This window comes from Salvelinus fontinalis, chromosome 23 (genome assembly GCF_029448725.1).
Source record: "Salvelinus fontinalis isolate EN_2023a chromosome 23, ASM2944872v1, whole genome shotgun sequence".
Classification (NCBI taxonomy): Eukaryota; Metazoa; Chordata; class Actinopteri; order Salmoniformes; family Salmonidae; genus Salvelinus; species Salvelinus fontinalis.
The window spans coordinates 33,240,023-33,263,140 of record NC_074687.1 but is presented as its reverse complement, the minus strand read 5'-3'; the positions used below and the strand labels follow the sequence as shown (position 1 = coordinate 33,263,140).

The 23,118-nt window shown below is 43.8% G+C and overlaps 1 protein-coding gene across 2 annotated transcripts in view; it reads left to right on the top strand.

The window, feature by feature from the left end:
- LOC129821167 (tyrosine-protein phosphatase non-receptor type 4-like) overlaps positions 1-23,118 on the top strand; it is a 105,943-nt gene that overhangs the window by 76,633 nt on the left and 6,192 nt on the right. For both annotated transcript variants that reach the window (XM_055878512.1, XM_055878511.1), the window contains 10 exons: positions 2,410-2,493; positions 2,781-2,837; positions 3,558-3,714; positions 4,047-4,213; positions 5,618-5,708; positions 5,826-5,887; positions 6,115-6,261; positions 6,419-6,547; positions 7,008-7,156; positions 8,461-8,596. In XM_055878512.1, coding sequence (XP_055734487.1) covers positions 2,410-2,493; positions 2,781-2,837; positions 3,558-3,714; positions 4,047-4,213; positions 5,618-5,708; positions 5,826-5,887; positions 6,115-6,261; positions 6,419-6,547; positions 7,008-7,156; positions 8,461-8,596 — 1,179 coding nt within the window. The remainder of the gene's footprint in view (positions 1-2,409; positions 2,494-2,780; positions 2,838-3,557; positions 3,715-4,046; positions 4,214-5,617; positions 5,709-5,825; positions 5,888-6,114; positions 6,262-6,418; positions 6,548-7,007; positions 7,157-8,460; positions 8,597-23,118) is intronic.

The window sequence follows — 23,118 nt, the reverse complement described above, 5'->3', positions numbered from 1 at the left end:
GAGACAGAATTGTGTCGGCACAGATCTGGGGAAGGTTACCAAAAAATGTCTTCAGCATTGAAGGTGCCCAAGAACACAGTGGCCTCCATCATTCTTAAATGGAAGAAGTTTGGAGCCACCAAGACTTGTCCTAGAGCTGGCCGCCTGGCCAAACTGAGCAATCAAAGCAGAAGGGACTTAGTGAGGGAGGTGACCAAGAACCCGAAGGTCACTCTGACAGAGCTCTATAGTTCCTCTGTGGAGATATGAGAACCTCCAAGAAGGACAACCATCTCTGCAGCACTCCACCAATCAGGCATTTATGTTAGATTGGCCAAATGGAAGCCACTCCTCAGTTAAAGGTACATGACAGCCTGCTTGGAGATTGTCAAAAGGCACCTACAGACTCTCAGAACATGAGAAACAAGATTATCTGGTCTGATGAAACCAAGATTGAACTCTTTGACCTGAATGCCAAGTGTCATTTCTGGAGGAAACATGGCACCATTTCTACGGTGAAGCATGGTGGTGGCAGCATCATGCTGTGTGATGTTTTTCAGTGGCAGGGACTGGGAGACTAGTCAGGATCGAGGGAAAGATGAACTGAGTAAAGTACACAGAGATCCTTGATTGAAAACCTGCTCCAGAGTGCTCAGGACTTCAGACTGGGGCGAAGGTTTACCTTCCAACAGGACAACAACCCTAAGCAGACAGCCAAGACAATGCAGGAGTGGCTTCGGGACAAGTCTCAATGTCCTTGTGTGGCCCAGCCAGAGCTCGGACTTGAACCCGATCGAACATCTTTGGAGAGACCAGACAATAGCTGTGCAGGGATGCTTCACATCCAACCTGACAGAGCTTGAGAGGATCTGCAGAGAAGAATGGGAGAAACTCCCCAAATACAGATGTGCCACAAGTTTGTAGTGTCATACTGTTACGGATACAGGTATCCTGTGTATTTTCTTTCCTTCTGCCCTAGTCACAGGTGTCACTCATCAGTCGCCAATCAGTCGCCAATCAGAAGACACACCTGCTCCTTTTCCCTTACCCAATCACATCCCCTTTCCCTTGGTTTAAAAGGATCCCAATCAGTTATCTCTGCAGTTACCTCTCTTTTTGTTTTTGTACCTACATGTCACATCTGTCCATTATTATGTGAGTATGTATTGTTATGGTGTATGACTGTTTGATTGTTGGTGGGAAAAGGTGGTACAAAGCCAAGTTGCCCATGGGCATACATTACCCGTAGGAAAACTTTGTCTAAGAACCCTAGTTAGAACTGTGCGGACCACCCACTGTATTGTATTGGTTAGTTAGCTAGCGGTTATTTAAGCAAGTAAGACTAGCTTAGTTTTTTGGGGATATTTCTTATTTCTTTCCTTGGGTCCAGCTCACCCCCCCCCCCCCCCCCCCCCCTCCATTTACCTTGTGTTTGAACAATAAACCTTAAGTGTTTGACGGTAGATTTATGTTGTCTGTTGTTTTTAGTTCTCACTGTTCCTTTTCACTGTTATGATTTGCTTGAGATATGTTACGGGTCTTGTTTCCATCCCCCCTAGACTGCAGGGCCAAAGGGGTTCGTAACACATACCAAAGAATACTCGAGGCTGTAATTGCTGCCGAAGGTGTTTAAACAAAGTACTGAGTAAAGAGTCTGAATACTTATGTAAATGTGTAAATATATATATATATATATTTCCTCCACAGAGGAACTATATATATATATACTTTCCGGTCTGAATACTTTCCGAATGCACTGTATGTAATATCAAAACCAAAATCGAAACCCGTGATTATTTTTTTATATTATCGAACCGAAACCAAGCCGACCGTACAAAAGCACTAATCGCTCAGCACTACCACTCGTTCCCTCTGGATGTGGGCATTTTCATCCAATGGGGGCGTTGCCATGGTAGACAAAATAATGGTCTGCCCACCATTTTTTTTTCATGACCCTAAGCATGATGTTAATTGCTTAATTAACTCAGGAACCACACCTGTGGGGAAGCACCTGCTTTCAATATACTTTGTATATTTCAATATTTTCTATTATTTGGCAGTTAACTGTAGATTTATCTCTCATCATTATGTGATCCTTAACCCATAGCAATTCCCACCCACTTGACTACTTCAAAATGGTGATAGTCCTCAATGGTGCTACCCATGCTAAAACAGGCTTTTGGGCTGTAGACTTTTGGGGTGTAAGCCTATGAACCACCCTGACTGTCTGCCACTTTTACGCTTCATGGTTTTCATGATGTTCCACAATGGGTTAATTCAGTTGTACGTAAATTATTTAAAACTATGGCCAGGAGGTTTTCTTGACCTCTAGGTTTTCTAAGAACTCTAGGCCCTTCAGAAGCTCTCTAGGCTGTGATAGCCTTTCCAATGTAGACATGTATTAACGCATCTCTGTCTCTTCCTCTACAGCTGAACGGTGTTGTCTCTCACGACAATCTGGTTTTGCTCAAGATGAGGCCGGATGAGAGTGGACGATTTGGCTTCAATGTCAAGGTGAGACCTCTGCCTACAGTAGATGCCCTTATATAATTATATGCCGTAACATGCGCCCAGAGGGTAATCTCCTGGCCCTACTAATACTGATCCTATATAGGGCGGCAGGTAGCTTAGCATTTAAGAGTGTTTGGCCAGTAACCTTAAGGTTGCTGGTTCGAATCCCCGAGCCGACTAGGTGAAAAATCTGTTGTCCTCTTGAGCAATACACTGAACCCAAATTGCTCCTGTAAATCACTCCGGATAATAGGCAGATTATTTACCTCTCTCCCTTACCTTGGTTTTAGGGTGGAGCTGATCAGAAGATGCCTGTCATTGTGTCTCGTGTGGCCCCTGGGACATCCGTATGTTAACCACCCATCACTAGCAACACCCCATATATTTACAGTACACATACTCATGTTGTCCTCTCTGAGATAATCAAACAACCTCTCACTTGTTCTATCACATCCGCCCTCTCACTCACACTGAATTTCTCACATTTCTTTCTCCATTTCTCGCTCTCTGTATATCTACCCCTCGTCTCACTCTCTTGCTATTTCTTTCTCCTCCCTCTCGCTCTCTCTTCCCCCACTCACTCTCATTCTGACTCTCACACACAGCATATGAAACGTTCCATTGTTTGGAGTAAGAAGAGCCAGTCGTACAGTAAACTCACACTTGTGCTGTAGCTCAGTAAATTAACTGGTCTGATTTGACGTCACTTAGCAGCAGTCCATTCACAGCTCCGCTAACAAGGCTTCAGGATGTTACTCTGGTGATGAAGTCAAAGTGAACCAACAACAGTTAGTCCTCTTTGTTGTAATTTACCACAAGCTATTGCTACGGGGCCCATATTCACAAAGGGTCACAGAGACAGAGTAGGACTGCTGATACAGGATCTGTTTTGACTTTTAGATCATAATGAAGGATGATATGGACAGGGCAAACCTGATCCTTGATCAGTACTCTGAGACACTTACTCTATGAATGCAGGCCTAGTATTGTAGTCTATCCTCCCCAGTATCAGTCTAACCACTTGACCCAACTGTGTTCTGATTGCATTCTTCTCCAACCCTCTACAGGCTGACCTGTGTGTCCCTCGTCTGAAGGAAGGTGACCAGGTGGTTTTGATCAACGGTCGTGATATCTCAGAGCACACTCACGACCAGGTGGTCATGTTCATCAAAGCCAGCTGTGAGAGCCACTCAGGAGAGCTCATCCTATTGGTCAGGCCCAATGGTGAGGAGAGGTTTTGTTAAATGTTTACACTTACATTACTAAGTCATCTCCTTGGGTTTATTATTACAATGCTCAGGTTAAAACAGGCCAAATCATCCCAGTACAGGTTTGAAGAACAGGTGACACCAAACAAAAGTTGGCCTACCTTCCAATAACAACACTATAGATTTCCAATTAGAAAAATGCATACCTTATAAATTGCTTATTACGTGGTTTGCTGGTGTGAATATTAAAACTGAGCAGAGCCTTAGACTTGTACATTAATAATATAGGATGCCGTTCTTCTCTTGACACTGTTCTAAACTAACCGTGTTGCTTCCCTATGTCCCCAGCCATCTATGATGTGGTGGAGGAGAAGCAGGAGACTGAGCCAGACTTTCAGTACATCCCAGAGAAGTCTCCCCAGGACCCCTCTCAGCTGGACCAGGATGCCTGGAGGGATTCCATTAACACCCTGAAGGAGGGTCTGATCAGCGGGGGAGTACTCACCCAGTTTGATGTGAGTCCTCCCCTCACCTACAAATGTAAAAGCTTTTGTCAGCAATACTCGCATCAATTTTTCCTAATATTATTGTGATTTTTGGGTGCACCTCGATTCATGTTGGTCTTGTTCACTGCTCTTTTGTCTTTCTGAGGTGACTGGATGTGTGATGAGAGCAATAGCTCCCCCTAGTTTCTGCTCTATTGTTTTGACCTCGAGGGCACAAGGGAGGTTACCACTTTCTGGAGGGAAATTCAGCATTTGACTGTTAAACAAGTTTTACAATATCAACTTTATTGATGTTTTACTTTATTTCATGGCACAGAAGGAAATGACTTATGCTATTACTGTGAGGAATAATCACCAAGTGAAGTAGTTTACTTTAAAACAAAATGCTAATTCAATGATGCGTCGACTGCTCGTTTAATGTGGTGAGGAACACCAGTCGTATAATTTATTTTCCGCATTCCGATAACTTCCTGTCTTTCATCAGGCGCACTTAACAGCTTCCTGTTTCTCTGGCCTGTTGTGTTATTACACTAGAATAAGAGAAATGCGCACACACACACAGATCGAATATACTGGCATGCACTGAGACAATGTGTGGGTTTATACTAATATTTTTGTTTTGGTCTTTATCTGCTATTGCACTTCACATACAATGTATCAATGTATGTTCATTTGAAAGATTAGCAGCATCTTATGAATTCCACACACAGCAGGTGGAAGCAGCTTATCCAAAGATGTGGGCCTATAAGACATAGCAAACATTCTCAGACCATTTTTGTTGGACAAGTTTGCTCACAACCAACAGAAAGTAACTTCCATCTCACAACATGATCAATTTTGTTGTTCCCATGCAAGAAAAACAAATGGAAGCTCAAACAAAAAAGGGAACTAACAAAGCGTCACTGATAACAGCCATAACAAAACAGGTGGGTTTTAGGATAGGTTCTGAGAGACACTCATGGGGTGTTCACTGAAAGTTGACAAGCAACAACAATTGGGACCTAAAAGACAACTAAAGGTGTTAACCCTCCACATCTCTCAAGACAATTGGTGCACTCTTAAATATCACCTGCTCCAGGTGAAACACTTTCCCACTAACAAGATGACAAACCAGCACAGGTGTAACATACTGACTAATGAGGTGACACCAATAGGTGCGTCCCACGTGGTAACGTCCAACCACGAAATAGGAAAACCAAAGCCTGTAACAACATTAAAAAAAGCCCGGTAGTAGACTGCCATTCCCAAGAATCGGCGCAGTTCCTGGTGAGAAGCTGGCACTGGAAGATTTGATGACCTCCGCTTTTGCCAGGACCGGTTGGACTTCCTCTTGCCCCACCACCTTCCCGAGATCATGATTTAAAAAAATATATATGATCATATATTTTCTTTACATTTATTCTTTTCTCACAGCAACTTTACCGGAAGAGGCCTGGAATGACAATGTTGTGTGCCAAATTACCTCAGAACATTTCCAAAAACCGCTACAGAGACATCTCACCTTGTGAGTATCAAACACACAGTTCACTCTACTTTTCTTAGTTAATCTGTGTTAAGACTGTTAACCCACCATTTCACACTCCACTCCTTCTTTCTCTCTCCCCTCCTCTTCTGTTTATAGACGACGCAACGCGGGTCATTCTGAAAAGCACAGATGACTACATTAATGCAAATTACATAAACGTGAGTGCTGTTCGCCTCAGTCCACCCACACCAACCGTGGCGTTTTTGTTCAGCAGGTCTATAATAGGCTTTATATTGGCCACGATGGTGTAGTCTCCACTCCAAAGACTGAAACCCCACACACTCTTGGATTTATTAACACACAGCAACACACACCACAGAACACTCACCCAACATACACCCATACACACAGGTCTTATTCTTCTCTACTCCTCTCTGTACTGTAGATGGAGATCCCGGCGTCGAGCCTGATCAACCGGTACATTGCGTGCCAGGGCCCGCTGCCCAACACTTGCCCAGACTTCTGGCAGATGACTTGGGAGCAAGGCTCCTCTGTGGTGGTCATGCTCACCACTCAGGTGGAGAGGGGACGGGTACGTGTCATACAATCATCTTTGCGATCGAGAGACAGCTGTGTCTCCGTTTGTTTGATTATATTTTTGGGTAAAGACGTATGTATTTATCCTCTTTTCTCCCATGGCTGAGGCTCCTAAGCTGAGGCTAAAGGCTTATGTTGCTCTATACCAACAGGTGAAGTGTCATCAGTACTGGCCCAACACTGACAGCACTGCCACGTACGGCCACTTCCAGGTGGCCTGTCTCACTGAGGAGGGCAACTCTGCTTTCCTGGTCCGAGACATGACCCTCACACACTTCGAGGTAACAGTATGCTCACAAGTCATTGTTTTTTCCCAATGACCAGTGCTAATGTAATGTTAGCTATTTGGAAGTCAAAGTAAACATACAGAAATGGTGGTTCACAGCTAGTCCTCCTCAATACAGTAGGCTATCTTCCAGGTACTAAAATTATTAAAAGCACAGCAGTGGGACTATCGCTTTAAGCGTTTAAAAGATGAGAGCGGCAGCACTGAGTTGCCATGGTGACTTGTGTGGGCTGTTCTCTTGTGATGCATGTATCATGTTGCCATGGTGACTGGCCTCTACAGCCATGAGGCTTCCAGTATTAACATGAAGCCTGTGTGTGTTACCATGGCGTCACTGATAGATGTTAAAGGGGAAAACACATTTTGTTTTACGCCATTTAACGAGACTACACATTTCCCTCCCCATGTTGTCATGGTAACGCTGCACTGACTTTACTGTGTTGCCATGGTGACAGAGCGAGGAGGTCCGGGAGTTGACCCAGATCCAGTATGTGGCCTGGCCGGACCATGGCGTTCCAGACGACTCATCAGACTTCCTGGATTTTGTCAGCCTGGTGCGGAGCAAACGAACCGGCAAGGATGAGCCCATGGTGGTCCACTGCAGGTAGGGAGCATAATGCATGACACACATCTAAGACACACACATCCTTTGATATAGCAAGAAACACTCAAGGAAATCAAGTAATGTAATATTTCTTTCACTAAACAACTGTGTTCATTGCAGTGTCCCTCTATCTAACTGTAGCCCCAGTCTCGCTCTCCCTCAAACTATGCTACTCCTCTCCCTCTCTGTGGATATGTTTGTCCTACTATACTGCTACATAGTGTTTCCTCTGGCAAAATTTGTAGCAGTGGGAGGAGAAGTTTCTGGAAGAGGGCCCCCTCCCCCGGACAATTTTCATGTAGGACTGAGAAGCTCAATTCTGGTGACTTTTTGAAAGCACATTCTACTCCAAAATGAGTGAGAACTTGGGGTAATTCTCCACCAGGGGTAACACCCCCTGCCTGTACTTCTTACAGAAACCACTTCATGGCAAAACATGTTGCTCCAACACTTTCCCTGGTTTCCCCTTCTCTTGCTCAACTAAAGTTTGTCTGCTTCATCACAATTTAAGTCACTCAAAAACTATTTTGAGGTAGGGTGGCGTTTTACCCCCAAGTTACCATACAATTGACACGTGTTGCATTTAGCCCCACTCTTCTCTTTGCACAAATTGCAGAGTGGTAGGTAACGTACTTCTGCTAAAAACTCTGAGTTTAAAATGGTGCAGTTTGGACATATTTAGGATTCGAGAAATACATTTGGAATGCAATGCTGGGATCCCCATCTTTTTAACAAAGGACATTAAAACTTCTGTTTTCCCCACGATTGCAAGAATTATTGTGCTATGACTGCTTGTCAGAATGCATGTTTCCCTCCCTATGGCACTCGTAACTTGACAGAAATATTTGAGGCGCATTCATCTCGCGTGGAACGCGCACAACAAGCCGACTAGGTAAATAGATAAACTGTTCTACTATGGGGTTTAATGACTGCAGCGGAAACACTACACCTACACACTGCTGTAGTACACAGCCCAGCAGCACAGAACGCTCCGTATAGAACACCTACACACCTTCATAAATCCACATCTCAGGCCTTACTCAAGCCAAGTTTTCGGACTCAGCCAAGACATGCCCCAAAAACACACTGGAATGAATGTAGTACTGTATAGCACCCAGGGATAGGGATATTTCTGTATTTTAATCTAGCTTTAATTCCATAAACATATCGTTATGTGTGTTGCTATGTGCAAGGAAAATCTTTTCCATTGTTTTAAAAGGTAGAAATGATGTCATGAGTTTATAGAGAAACTTCTTCCTCTGCCCCTTCCTGCCCCCCCACCCCCCTGCTGTGTCATCCTGCAGCGCAGGGATTGGCCGAACAGGAGTTCTCATCACCATGGAGACAGCATTGTGCCTGATGGAGTGCAGTCAGCCCGTCTATCCATTAGACATAGTCAGAACCATGAGGGACCAGAGAGCCATGATGATTCAGACACCTGTAAGTCCTGCACTCTTCCCCACGTCCTCCTCCTCTATCCCTCTCTTTATTCTCATCGCTCTCTCTTCCTCTCCCGTCAGTCTATATTTCTCTTTTTCTCTCATCTTCCTCCTCTTCATCTTTTCTAGGCTAACTTGCCTCCATCACCTTATCCAGAACGGCGAGTTAGAATAGAAGGAGCACAGTAGTCTTGTACAGTGTTACTAATTGAAAGGAGAGGATCATCCTAATGATATGATGCTGTGGTAGACTTTCCGTTGTTAGTCTACCAGTGATAACCTTTTGTGCCATGACAATGCCGTTGTCTCTCCAGATTCCCATTTTTAGGGTAGGTGTAAGGGTTTTGTACACTTGTTGAGATTTACTTGTCTGGGCTATAGTATATACAGTGGGGTCTGAAATTGACGCCTTAATAAAGATGAGCAATAAAGACTGTATGAAATAAGTAATTCAAATACTGAGCTAAAATTTTTACAAAAAAAGGGAAATTATTTTATACTAATACAATTGCTCCATCCTAACCAGCTCTACAGTGTAAAATATTCCCTAATGTACCACCTCCCAATGTCAAGTGTGGAAGAGATACAACCAAAAGCTGCACAGTCTGAACTAGCGACGGTAACAGCAAATTAACGTTCTTATTTCATCAACACTGTCAAGTACAAGTATGTTAAGGTTCTAATATTGTAAAGAACAAAGGATGATAACATTATTACATGTTTATACATTTTGGAGTTGAATGTCCTTTAAAGTCACCAGAAGTGGCCTAACACTCCTTCAACAACAGAAAAAATCATTGGGGGAACACTGGAGAACATTACATGACCAAAAGTACCTGTACACCTGCTCGTCGAACAGCTCATTATGAAATCATGGGCATTAATATGGAGTTGGTCCCCCCCTTTGCTGCCATATCAGCCTCTACGCTTTCCACTAGATGTTAGAACATTGCTGCGGGGAATTGCTTCCATTCAGCCACGAGCATTAGTGAGGTCGAGCACTGATGTTGGGCGATTAGGCCTGGCTCGCAGCCGGCGTTCCAATTTATCCCAAAGGTGTTTGATGGGGTTGAGGTCAGGGCTCTGTACAGGCCAGTCAAGTTCTTCCACATTGATCTCGACAAACCACTTCTGTATGGACCTCGCTTTGTGCACGTGGGCATTGTCATGCTGAAACAGGAAAGGGCCTTCCCTTAACGGTTGCCACAAAGTTGGAAGCACAGAATCGTGTAGAATGTCATTGTATGCTTCAGCATTAATATTTCCCTTCACTGGAACTTAGGGGCCTAGCCCAAACAATGAAAGTCAGCCCGAGACCATTATTCCTCCTCCACCAGAGTTTACAGTTGGCACTATGCATTCGGGCAGGTCGTCAAACCCAGATTCGTCCGCTAGACTGCCAGATGGTGAAGTGTGATTCATCACTCCAGAGAACATGTTTCCACTGCTCCAGAGTTCCATGCCGGGGAGCTTCACACCACTGCAGCCAACGCTTGACATTGCGCATGGTGATACTTGGGCTTCAATTTCATGAATCTCCGGACGAACAGTTCTTGCGCTGACGTTGTTTCCAGAGGCAATTTGGAACTCGGTAGTGAGTTTTGCAACCGAGGACAGAGGATTTTATGCACTTCAGCACTCAACTGGGGGGGGAGGTGGGCAACCAGGCAGTATATAACCTTTCCGACAGATAATGTCTATACCAGGCAAGAACTTGTCTGCGTAGACCAATTAGGGTTTTCAATTTCTCCCCAAAAATGTGGTGGTCGACATTGTCAAAAGCTGCACTAAGGTCTAGGAGCACGAGGACAGACGCAGAGCCTTGGTCTGACGCCATTTAAAGGTAATTTACCACCTTCACGAGTGCAGTCTTAGTACTATAATGGGGGTCTAAAACCAGACTGAAGCGTTTTGCGTACATAATGTGTCTTCAGGTAAACAGTGAGTGGCTAAGCTACAGCTTTTTTAGTTTTATTTTCTAAATGAATGGGAGATTCAGTATAGGCCGATTTTTAGTTTAAAAATAATTCCGGATCAAGGTTTGGCTTTATCAGGAGAGGCTTTATTACTGCACCTTTAGGGAGTTTGGTACACATTCGAAGGACAGGTAGCCATTTATGTTCAACATAGGAGGGCCAAGCACAGAAAGTAGCTCATTCAGTATTTCTGTTTGAATAGGGTCCAGTAGAAAGCTGGAAGGTTTAGAGGCCATGACTATTTTAGGTTGTATCTGTCGAGAGAGATAGGATTTTTTTTAAACTAGTGTCTCGGGTTGGAACTGAAACTATTGTCCAATCGTTTCATTCTGAACCTATTTTTTTATTTTGAATGGGGTTCCGTTCCACTGTTACGACCAGCAAAATAAAGTTCTGAACCGGTTCGAACCCCAAAAGAGTACCGTTACATCGCTCCTTTCTGTTCTTTTTTAATCGTCTGAATTTTTTTGTTTAGCTCAACATTAAAGTACTTCATCAATCATGCAATGCGGATAGAGCAGCTTGCTATAGAGCGGGCAAGCTATAGCTCAGTGAGTTGTTTACATGCGTGATGAAAGACAAGTGTAGGGCACGAGATGCAACTGAAATTTTGCGGGTGTGGAGAAGGAGAGAGAGAGGGTGGATGAGGCTTGGCTTGGAGCGCTAGGCATCTTGTGATGACATGCATTATCTGATTTTGGACCACAGAATTATACCTACAAAGGAGTGGCTTTTATGGAGGAACTTCAAAGTTGGCTTAACTTTGGACTAGAGAAGCTAGATAGCTAACAAGCTTGTGTGTGCAGCACGGAATGCTGTATAGGTCCGGGAGGCCTGCAAACAGTAGCTATAAAAAGTGATTGAGCAGGCTGCATAGATTTCATGACTAGAAACTCAAAATACAGTCTTTCCTTTTTGTAAATTGACCTTTTCCTTTGTGGGATGCGCGGGGATGGTCACTAGTGTAACCAGGAGGAGAGGCCTCATTTAGCGCAGTAAATTGATCAGGCTTAAGCCATGTTTCAGTCAGGCCAATCACATCAAGTTTATGATCAGGGATTAGTTTGACTGACTGCCTTGGAAGTGAGGGATCTAACATTAAGTAGTCCCATTTTGAGATGTGAGGCGTTATCACCATCTCTTTGATTAATGACCGGAATGGAGTTTTTTTATTCCAGTGAGATTGCTAAGGCGAACACCACCATGTTAAGTTTTGCCTGATCTAGATCAAGGCACAGACACGTTCTCAATGGGGAAAACTGAGCTGACTGTGCTAGGGGCAGACTCCACTAAGCTTGCAGGCAGGCTAACAGCATGCCCCTGGGCCTGCATCCTAGCTCATTGTGGAAGAAGAGAAGAGTTTGAGCTTGTCTATGTTGATAGATAAAATGAGAGCACCCCTCCATCTACAATTTTTTATTTTATTTTTATATTTACACTTTATTTAACCAGGTAGGCAAGTTGAGAACAAGTTCTCATTTACAATTGCGACCTGGCCAAGATAAAGCAAAGCAGTTCGACACATACAACAACACAGAGTTACACATGGAGTAAAACAAACATACAGTCAATAATACAGTAGAAAAAAATAAGTATATACAATGTGAGCAATTGAGGTGAGATAAGGGAGGTAAAGGCAAAAAAAGGCCATGGTGGCAAAGTAAATACAATATAGCAAGTAAAACACTGGAATGGTAGATTTGCAGTGGAAGAATGTGCAAAGTAAAGATAGAAATAATGGGGTGCAAAGGAGCTAAATAAATACAGTAGGGGGAGAGGGAGTTGTTTGGGCTAAATTATAGATGGGCTATGTACAGGTGCAGTAATCTGTGAGCTGCTCTGACAGCTGGTGCTTAAAGCTAGTGAGGGAGGTAAGAGTCTCCAGCTTCAGAGATTTTTGCAGTTCGTTCCAGTCATTGGCAGCAGAGAACTGGAAGGAGAGGCGGCCAAAGGAAGAATTGGTTTTGGGGGTGACCAGTGCTGGAGCGCGTGCTACAGGTGGGTGCTGCTATGGTGACCAGCGAGCTGAGATAAGGGGGGACTTTACCTAGCAGGGTCTTGTAGATGACCTGGAGACAGTGGGTTTGGCGACAAGTATGAAGCGAGGGCCAACCAACGAGATCGTACAGGTCGCAGTGGTGGATAGTATATGGGGCTTTGGTGACAAAACGGATGGCACTGTGATAGACTGCATCCAATTTATTGAGTAGGATATTGGAGGCTATTTTGTAAATGACATCGCCGAAGTCGAGGATCGGTAGGATGGTCAGTTTTACAAGGGTATGTTTGGCAGCATGAGTGAAGGATGCTTTGTTGCGAAATAGGAAGCCGATTTTAGATTTAACTTTGGATTGGAGATGTTTGATGTGAGTCTGTAAGGAGAGTTTACAGTCTAACCAGATACCTAGGTATTTGTAGTTGTCTACATATTCTAAGTCAGAACCGTCCAGAGTAGTGATGCTGGATGGGCGGGCAGGTGCAGGCAGCGATCGGTTGAAAATCATGCATTTAGTTTTCCTTGTATTTAAGAGCAATTGGAGGCCACGGAAGGAGAGTTGTATAGCATTGAAGCTCGTCTGGAGGGTTGTTAACAGTGTCCAAAGAAGGGCCAGAAGTATACAGAATGGTGTCGTCTGCGTAGAGGTGGATCGGAGACTCACCATCAGCAAGAGCGACATTATTGATGTATACAGAGAAAATAGTCTGCTCGAGAATTGAACCCTGTGGCACCCCCATAGAGACTGCCAGAGGCCCGGACAACAGGCCCTCCGATTTGACACACTGAACTCTATCAAAGAAGTAGTTGGTGAACCAGGCGAGGCAATCATTTGAGAAACCAAGGCTATCGAGTCTGCCGATGAGGATGTGGTGATTGACAGAGTCGAAAGCCTTGGCCAGGTCAATGAATACGGCTGCACAGTATTGTTTCTTATCGATGGCGGTTAGGATATCGTTTAGGACCTTGAGCGTGGCTGAGGTGCACCCATGACCAGCTCTGAAACCAGATTGCATAGTGGAGAAGGTATGGTGGGATTCGAAATGGTCGGTAATCTGTTTGTTGACTTGGCTTTCGAAGACCTTAGAAAGGCAGGGTAGAATGGATATACAGTGGGGAGAACAAGTATTTGATACACTGCCGATTTTGCAGGTTTTCCTACTTACAAAGCATGTAGAGGTCTGTAATTCTTATCATAGGTACACTTCAACTGTGAGAGACGGAATCTAAAACAAAAATCCATAAAATCACATTGTATGATTTTTAAGTAATTCATTTGCATTTTATTGCATGACATAAGTATTTGATACATCAGAAAAGCAGAACTTAATATTTGGTACAGAAACCTTTGTTTGCAATTACAGAGATCATACGTTTCCTGTAGTTCTTGACCAGGTTTGCACACTCTGCACCAGGGATTTTGGCCCACTCCTCCATACAGACCTTCTCCAGATCCTTCAGGTTTCAGGGCTGTCGCTGGGCAATATGGACTTTCAGCTCCCTCCAAAGATTTTCTATTGGGTTCAGGTCTGGAGACTGGCTAGGCCACTCCAGGACCTTGAGATGCTTCTTACGGAGCCACTCCTTAGTTGCCCTGGCTGTGTGTTTCGGGTCGTTGTCATGCTGGAAGACCCAGCCACGACCCATATTCAATGCTCTTACTGAGGGAAGGAGGTTGTTGGCCAAGATCTCGCGATACATGGCCCCATCCATCCTCCCCTCAATACGGTGCGGTCGTCCTGTCCCCTTTGCAGAAAAGCATCCCCAAAGAATGATGTTTCCACCTCCATGCTTCACGGTTGGGATGGTGTTCTTGGGGTTGTACTCATCCTTCTTCTTCCTCCAAACACGGCGAGTGGAGTTTAGACCAAAAAGCTCTATTTTTGTCTCATCAAGACCACATGACCTTCTCCCATTCCTCCTCTGGATCATCCAGATGGTCATTGGCAAACTTCAGACGGGCCTGGACATGCGCTGGCTTGAGCAGGGGGACCTTGCTTGCGCTGCAGGATTTTAATCCATGACGGCGTAGTGTGTTACTAATGGTTTTCTTTGAGACTGTGGTCCCAGCTCTCTTCAGGTCATTGACCAGGTCCTGCCGTGTAGTTCTGGGCTGATCCCTCAACTTCCTCATGATCATTGATGCCCCACGAGATGAGATCTTGCATGGAGCCCCAGACCGAGGGTGATTGACCGTCATCTTGAACTTCTTCCATTTTCTAATAATTTCGCCAACAGTTGTTGCCTTCTCACAAAGCTGCTTGCCTATTGTCCTGTAGCCCATCCCAGCCTTGTGCAGTTCTACAATTTTATCCCTGATGTCCTTACACAGCTCTCTGGTCTTGGCCATTGTGGAGAGGTTGGGGTCTGTTTGAGTGTGTGGACAGGTGTCTTTTATACAGGTAACAAGTTCAAACAGGTGCAGTTAATACAGGTAATGAGTGGAGAACAGGAGGGCTTCTTAAAGAAAAACTAACAGGTCTGTGAGAGCCGGAATTCTTACTGGTTGGTAGGTGATCAAATACTTATGTCATGCAATAAAATGCAAATTAATTACTTAAAAATCATACAATGTGATTTTCTGGATCACATTGAAGTGTACCTATGATAAAAATTACAGACCTCTACATGCTTTGTAAGTAGGAAAACCTGCAAAATCGGCACTGTGTCAAATACTTGTTCTCCCCACTGTAGGTCTGTAGCAGTTTGGGTCAAGAGTGCCCCCCCCCTTTGAAGAGGGGGATGACTGCAGCTGCTTTCCAATCTTTGGGAATCTCAGACGACACGAAAGAGAGGTTGAACAGGCTAGTAATAGGGGTTGCAACAATTTCGGCAGATAGTTTTAGAAAGAAAGGGTCCAGATTGTCTAGCCCAGCTGATTTGTAAGGGTCCAGATTTTGCAGCTCTTTCAGAACATCAGCTGACTGGATTTGGGAGAAGGAGAAATGGGGAAGGTTTGGGCGAGTTGCTGTGGGGGGTGCAGTGCTGTTGACCGGGGTAGGGGTAGCCAGGTGGAAAGCATGGCCAGCCGTAGAAAAATGCTTATTGAAATGTTAAATTATAGTGGATTTATCGGTGGTGACAGTGTTTCCTGTCCTCAGTGCAGTGGGCAGCTGGGAGGTGTTCTTATTCTTTATGGACTTTATAGTGTCCCTGAACTTTTTTGAGTTTGTGTTGCAGGAAGCAAATATTTGCTTGAAAAAGCTAGCCTTGGCTTTTCTAACTGCCTGTGTATATTGGTTTCTAGCTTCCCTGAAAAGTTGCATATCACGGGGGCTGTTTGATGCTAATGCAGAAAGCCATAGGATGTTTTTGGGTTGGTTAAGGGCAGTCAGGTCTGGAGAGAACCAAGGGCTATATCTGTTCCTGGTTCTACATTTCTTGAATGAGGCATGCTTATTTAAGATGGTGAGGAAGGCATTTAAAAAAATAAAAAATAACCAGGCATCCTCTACTGATGGGATGAGATCAATATCCTTCCAGGATACCCCGATTAGAAAGGCCTGCTCGCTGAAGTATTTCAGGGAGCGTTTGACAGTGATGAGTGGAGGTCGTTTGACCGCTGACCCATTATGGATGCAGGCAGTGATCGCTGAGATCTTGGTTGAAAACAGCAGAGGTGTATTTAGAGGGCAAGTTGGTTAGGATGATATCTATGAGGGTGCCCGTGTTTACGGCTTTTGGGTGGTACCTGGTAGGTTCATTGATAATTTGTGTGAGATTGAGGGCATCAAGCTTAGATTATAGGATGGCTGGGGTGTTAAGCATGTTCCAGTTTAGGTTGCCTAGCAGCACGAGCTCTGAAGATAGATGGGGGGGCAATCAATTCACATAGAGTGTCCAGAGCACAGCTGGGGGCAGAGGGTGGTCTATAGCAGGCGGCAACGGTGAGACTTGTTTTTAGAGAGGTGGATTTTTAAAAGTAGAAGTTCAAATTGCTTGGGTACAGACCTGGATAGTAGGACAGAACTCTGCAGGCTGTCTTTGCAGTAGATTGCAACACCGCCCCCTTTGGCCGTTCTATCTTGTCTGAAAATGTTGTAGTTAGGAATGGAGATTTCAGAATTTTTGGTGGTCTTCCTAAGCCAGGATTCAGACACGGCTAGAACATCTGGGTTGGCAGTGTGTGCTAAAGCAGTGAATAAAACAAACTTAGGGAGGAGGCTTCTAATGTTAACATGCATGAAACCAAGGCTATTACGGTTACAGAAATCATCAAAAGAGAGCGCCTGGGAAATAGGAGTGGAGCTAGGCACTGCAGCTATGTATAAAAGCTATGAGAATTGGTCGCCTCTCATGAACAGAGAGTAAAAGGAGGTTTCTGGGGGCGATAAAATAGCTTCAAGGTATAATGTACAGACAAAGGTATGGTAGGATGTGAGTACAGTGGAGGTAAACCTAGGTATTGAGTGATGATGAGAGAGATATTGTCGCTAGAAACATCATTGAAACCAGGTGATGTCATTGCATGTGTGGGTGGTGGAACTGAAAGGTTGGATACGGTATAATGAGCAGGGCTAGAGGCTCTACAGTGAAATAAGCCAATAAACACTAACCAGAACAGCAATGGACAAGGCATATTGGCATTAAGGAGAGGCATGCTTAGTCGAGTGATCATAAGGGTCCAGTGAGTAGTGAGGTTGGTTGGGGTAACGGCGGTTAGCTAGCTGAGCCATCGGTAGCAAGCTAGCATAGGATGGAAGTCTGATTTTAGCCACCTCATGCGTTTCCAACGGTAGATTAGTGGGGTTCCGTGTGGTAGAGGGGATCAATCCAATTGGCAAAATAGATATAGTTATAGTGACCCAAGAAAAATAGTCCGATAGATAGACCTATTCAGATAGCAGCCGATAAGACAGCTAACGATTAGCGGGCTGCAGATGGGGGTTCAGGTAACATCGCGACGAAGGGGCCAGTTGGATAACTCCCTCAGGCAGATAACGTCGGTAGTCCAGTCGTGAAGGCTCGGTGGGGCTCCGCATCGGCAGTAAAACGGGTCCGGATTGGTGATTGTAGCCCAGGAGTGGCTGATGGAACTCTTCAGCTGGCTAGATCTGGAATAATTGATGTTTGCTCCGGGATCGACGTAAGCCAATAGTCACACGGATAGCAGCTAGCTAGCTGCGAGATCCAGGTGTAAATGTCCAGAGCTTTCGGTTGAAATCCGGGGATATGGAGAGAAAAATAGGTCCGGTATGTTCTGGTCTGAGTCGCGTTGTACAAAACTGCGATAGCTTTTCGAGCTAAAGGATAGCTGATGACCACAAACCGTGGTTAGCTGAATACTAACGTTAGCCAGTAAACTGGTTAGCTTCTGGCTAGCTTCTGGTTAGCTTCTGGTTAGCTTCTGGTTAGCTTCTGGCTAGCTTCTATTGTGGATTTCAGATTTGAGGTAAATAATACTTTTTTTAAATAATTGGTGAGGTTGCAGGAGAGTTTTTGGAAAAGAAAATATATAAAAGATATGCGAAGAAAGATGTAAATATATATATATACACGGGACACGACAAGACGAGGACAAAGGACGTCTGACTGCAATGCCATCTTGGGACATAAGATGAATGGAATGGAGTCCATCCTTCAGCAGGCCAGGCTTGGACCCATTTGTGGGTGAGTCCAGGCACGACCAATTATCAACAAATTATATATTTTGGGAGGGGGGGGCAGGAAACAGTTTTTAAATTGCGATTTGAGTTGTACGAGTTTGCTGTCGAGCTCATCATCCCGCTAACTGGGAGAGGGCCAGAGACAATTACTTGATGCCAACATCTTTCTAGCTAAGTTAAACGCTGAAACTATGTTGCGCTTGGTGATCTTTGACTGTTTCATCCTAATATCGTTGGTTCCTACGTGGATAACAATATCCCTCTACACTTGCCAGTTCTGGCAATATTCAGATTAGCCTCTACATCGGCAGCCCTGCCCCCTGGTAAACAATGTATGATTGCTGGAAGATTATTTTTGAGTCTAATATTGCGGGTAATGAAGTCGCCAATTATTAGGGTTTTACATTTTTCTGAGCTAATGTTGGGAGGATTCGGCGGCTCAGACCCCGTAACGAGTGGAGGAGAGACCTGAGAAGGCTTGGACTCTTAACACTACTGACTGTACAGTCATGGCCAAAAGTTTTGAGAATGAAAACAAATATTCATTTTCACATTCTGCTGCCTCAGTTTGTATGATGGCAATTTGCATATACTCCAGAATGTTATGAAGAGTGATCAGATGAATTGCAATTAATTGCCATGCAAATGAACTGAATCCCCCCCCAAAAAATTCCACTGCATTTCAGCCCTGCCACATAAGGACCAGCTGACATCATCAGGACCAACTGATTCTCTCGTTAATACAGGTGTGAGTGTTGACAAGGACAAGGCTGGAGATCACTCTGTCATGCGGATTGAGTTTGAATAACAGACTGGAAGCTTCAAAAGGAGGGTGGAGCTTGGAATCATTGTTCTTCCTCTGTCAACCATGGTTACCTGCAAGGAAACACGTGCCGTCATCATTGCTTTGCACAAAAAGGGCTTCACAGGCAAGGATATTGCTGCCAGTAAGATTGCACCTAAATCAACCATTTATCGGATCATCAAGAACTTCAAGGAGAGCGGTTCAATTGTTGTGAAGAAGGCTTCAGGGCGCCCAAGAAGGTCCTGGCGCTTGCTGGACTGTCTTCTAAAGTTGATTCAGCTGTGGGATCGGGGCACCACCAGTACAGAGCTTGCTCAGGAATGGCAGCAGTGCATCTGCAAGCACAGTGAGGCAAAGACTTTTGGAGGATGGCCTGGTGTCAAGAAGGGCAGCAAAGAAGCCACTTCTCTCCAGGAAAAACATCAGGGACAGACTGATATTATGCAAAAGGTACAGGGATTGGACTGCTGAGGACTGGGGTAAAGTCATTTTCTCTGAATCCCCTTTCTGATAGTTTGGGGCATCTGGGAAAAAGCTTGTCTGGAGAAGATGAGGTGAGCGCTACCATCAGTCCTGTGTCATGCCAACAGTAAAGCATCCTGAGACCATTCATGTGTGGGGTTGCTTCTCAGCCAAGGGAGTGGGCTCACTCACACTTTTGCCTAAGAACACAGCCATAAATAAAGTGGTACCAACACATCCTACCAAATGGTACCAACACATCCTCCGAGAGCACCTTTTCCCAACCATCCAGGAACAATGCCTTTTCCAGCATGATGGAGCACCTTGCCATAAGGCAAACGTGAGAACTAAGTGGCTCGGGGAACAAAACATTGATATTTTGTGTCCATGGCCAGGAAACTCCCCAGACCTTAATCCCATTGAGAACTTGTGGTCAATTCTCAAGAGGCGGGTGGACAAACAAAAACCCACAAATTATGACAAACTCCAAGCATTGATTATGCAAGAATGGGCTGCCATCAGTCAGGATGTGGCCCAGAAGTTAATTGACAGCATGCCAGGGTGGATTGCAGAGGTCTTGAAAAAGAAGGGTCAACACTGCAAATATTGACTCTTTGCATCAACTTCATGTAATTGTCAATAAAAGCTTTTGACACTTATGAAATGCTTGTAATTATATTTCAGTATTCAATAGTAACATCTGACAAAAATATCTAAAGACACTGAAGCAGCAAACTTTGTGAAAATTCATCTTTGTGTCATTCTCAAAACTTTTGGCCATGACTGTACTTACTGGTGGCACAGACGCGGTTTCATCCTTTCCTACACTTACATTGCCCTTGCGTACGGATTTTGTCTGAAGCCAAGCCTGCAACTCTGCTATTCTCACCATAAGGCAATAATTGTCTAGTATATTATGAGAGCAGCAACTGCAATGAGAAGGCACAATGTTACTTAGTTTCAGCTGGTGGAGGTCCTCCAGATCCACGTCCATGGGGGAACATTTGATTGAAAAAAGTGAAGACAAAACTAAGATGTTAGTAAACGTATTAAATACATAGTTTGATTAAACTGTTATTAAAAGTAAAAAGCAGGTAGCCAAGTAGCAACAAAAAGGCACAGCAGCACAGAGACTAGAGGCTATACTGTATAACATATACCCTGCTCCATCTTGGCTGTGTGCTTAGGGTCGTTTTCCTGATGGCAGGTGAACCGTCACCCCAGTCTGAGGTCCTGAGTATTTTCATCAAGGATCTCTCTGTACTTTGCTCCGTTCATCTTTCCCTCGATCCTGATTAGTCTCCCAGTCCTTGACGCTGAAAAATATCCCCACAGCATGATGTTACACCGTAGGGATGGTGCCATGTTCAATCTTTGTTTCATCAGACCAGAGAATCTTGTTTCTCATGGTCTGAGAGTCTTTAGGTGCCTTTTGGCAAACTCCAAGCGGGCTGTCATGTGCCTTTTACTGATGAGTGGCTTCCATCTGGCCACTCTCCCATAAAGGCCTGATTGGTGGAGTGCTGCAGAGATGGTTGTCCTTCTGGAAGGTTCTCCCATTACCAGAGAGAAACTCTGGAGTGCTGTCAGGGTGACCATCCCTGACCAAGGCCCTTCTCCTTCGATTGCTCAGTTTGGCCAGGCGGCCAACTCTAGGAGGAGTCTTGGTGTTAACAAACTTCTTCTATTTAAGAATGGTGGAGGCCACTGTGTTCTTGGGGACCTTCAATGCTGCAGACATTTTTGGGTAACCTTCTCCAGATATGTGCCTCGACACAATCCTGTCTCGTAGCTCTACGGACAATTCCTTCGACCTCATGGCTTGGTTTTTGCTCTGACATGCACTGTCAACTGTGGGATCTTATATAGACAGGTGTGCCTTTCCAAATCGTGTCCAATCAATTCAATTTACAACAGGTGGACTCCAGTCCAGTTGTAGAAACATCTCAAGGATGATCAATGCAAACAGGATGCACCGGAGCTCAATTTAGAGTCTCATAGCAAAGGGTCTGAATACTTATGTAATTGTTTTTTTTTCATACTTTTTTTTAATCAATTAGTAAAAAATATATACATTTTAGAATAGGGCTGTAACGTAACAATGTGGAAATTCAAGGGGTTTGAATACTTCCCGAATGCACTGTATATCCAGGTACAGGGCTTTATCTGGAACTGCATGTTGAAGATGGAAATAAAATGAATAGCAAACGTAATGTCCTATACTATTCCAATCTATCTGACAGTCATATTTTATCTACACAATACATTTGTGTGAACATTCTGTAAACATCCATTATCCTGATTGTCCATTGCCCCAGGTGTACATAATCAAGACACACCAATTAACAAATCACATTGTCAAGATAAAGGTGATGCTCAACTACTGTATGACTCTTTCAACATGCTGCTGAAAAGGTCAAAAGCTGCAATTAATTTAATGATACCTGAAAATACTGCAGAGAAATTCAAATCCATTTGCAAACATTGTGAACAGCAAGTTGGATGCTTAGCAATAACTACTTCGAGCCTCTGTCCATCTGAGGGCAAGTGTTTTTTGTTTCAAACACACACAAGCATCTTTTAAAGGGATAGTTTAGTCAGAATACAAACAAACATGATTTTCCAACTCCCTTGGCTGTAGTTGAGTCAAGAAGGCAGTTTTGGGATATTTTCCATTCGACACTTAATATCCATATTTTGTTACTGTTAGCATTCTCAGTAACCCTTAACATTAAACTGTTCTTGTGCCTATGTAATAAGACTTGAATTACTTTTGGAGCAGCATTTTATTAGTATGTTAATTAATACTTTGGTAGGTGCATTCGAATTGCATAATGAGCTGAGTTTTTTTTGTAAGTACTGTACACAAGGAATAGTGACATCCTTATTCCATTTACGTGAACTTCATTATTATGTAAATCAATTTCCAAAGTCCTATATAGCAACGTTGCTATTGTAATAATCACAAAGCTACTACACAAGAACTTGATGTCAAGTGTATGCCTCATATGAAAATATATTTGTTAGTCGTTTTGAAGCTGTAAAAGTGGTCCACTCTAGTTTTGAAGTGATTCCATGCCCCTCATGTATTTAATTCTAGGCTATAGGCTATATTAAGATTCTTATCTGAGAGCCCTCCAAACCATGTGCTAATCGTATATTTAGACTAATTCAACTGTTTTTGGTTCTTCATCAAATATTTGGCTGCCATCAAATAAATGTTTGTTTTTGTTTTCAAATAACGTGTGTGTGTGTAGTAGGAAGTTTACATACACTTAGGTTGGAGTCATTATAACTTGTTTTTCAACCCCTCACAAATTTCTTGTTAACAAACTATAGTTTTGGCAAGTCGGTTAGGACGTCTACTTTGTGCATGACACAAGTAATTTTTCCAACAATTGTTTACAGACAGATTATTTCACTTAACTCCATGTATCACAATTCCAGTGGGTCAGAAGTTTACATACACTAAATTGACTGTGCCTTTTAAACAGCTTAGAAAATTCCAGAAAATGTCATGGCTTTAGAAGCTTCTGATAGGCTAAATGACATCCATTTGAGTAATTGGAGGTGTACCTGTGGATGTATTTCAAGGTCTACCTTCAAACGCAGTGCCTCTTCGCTTGACATCATGGGAAAATCAAAAGAAATCAGCCAAGACCTCAGGAAAAATTATTG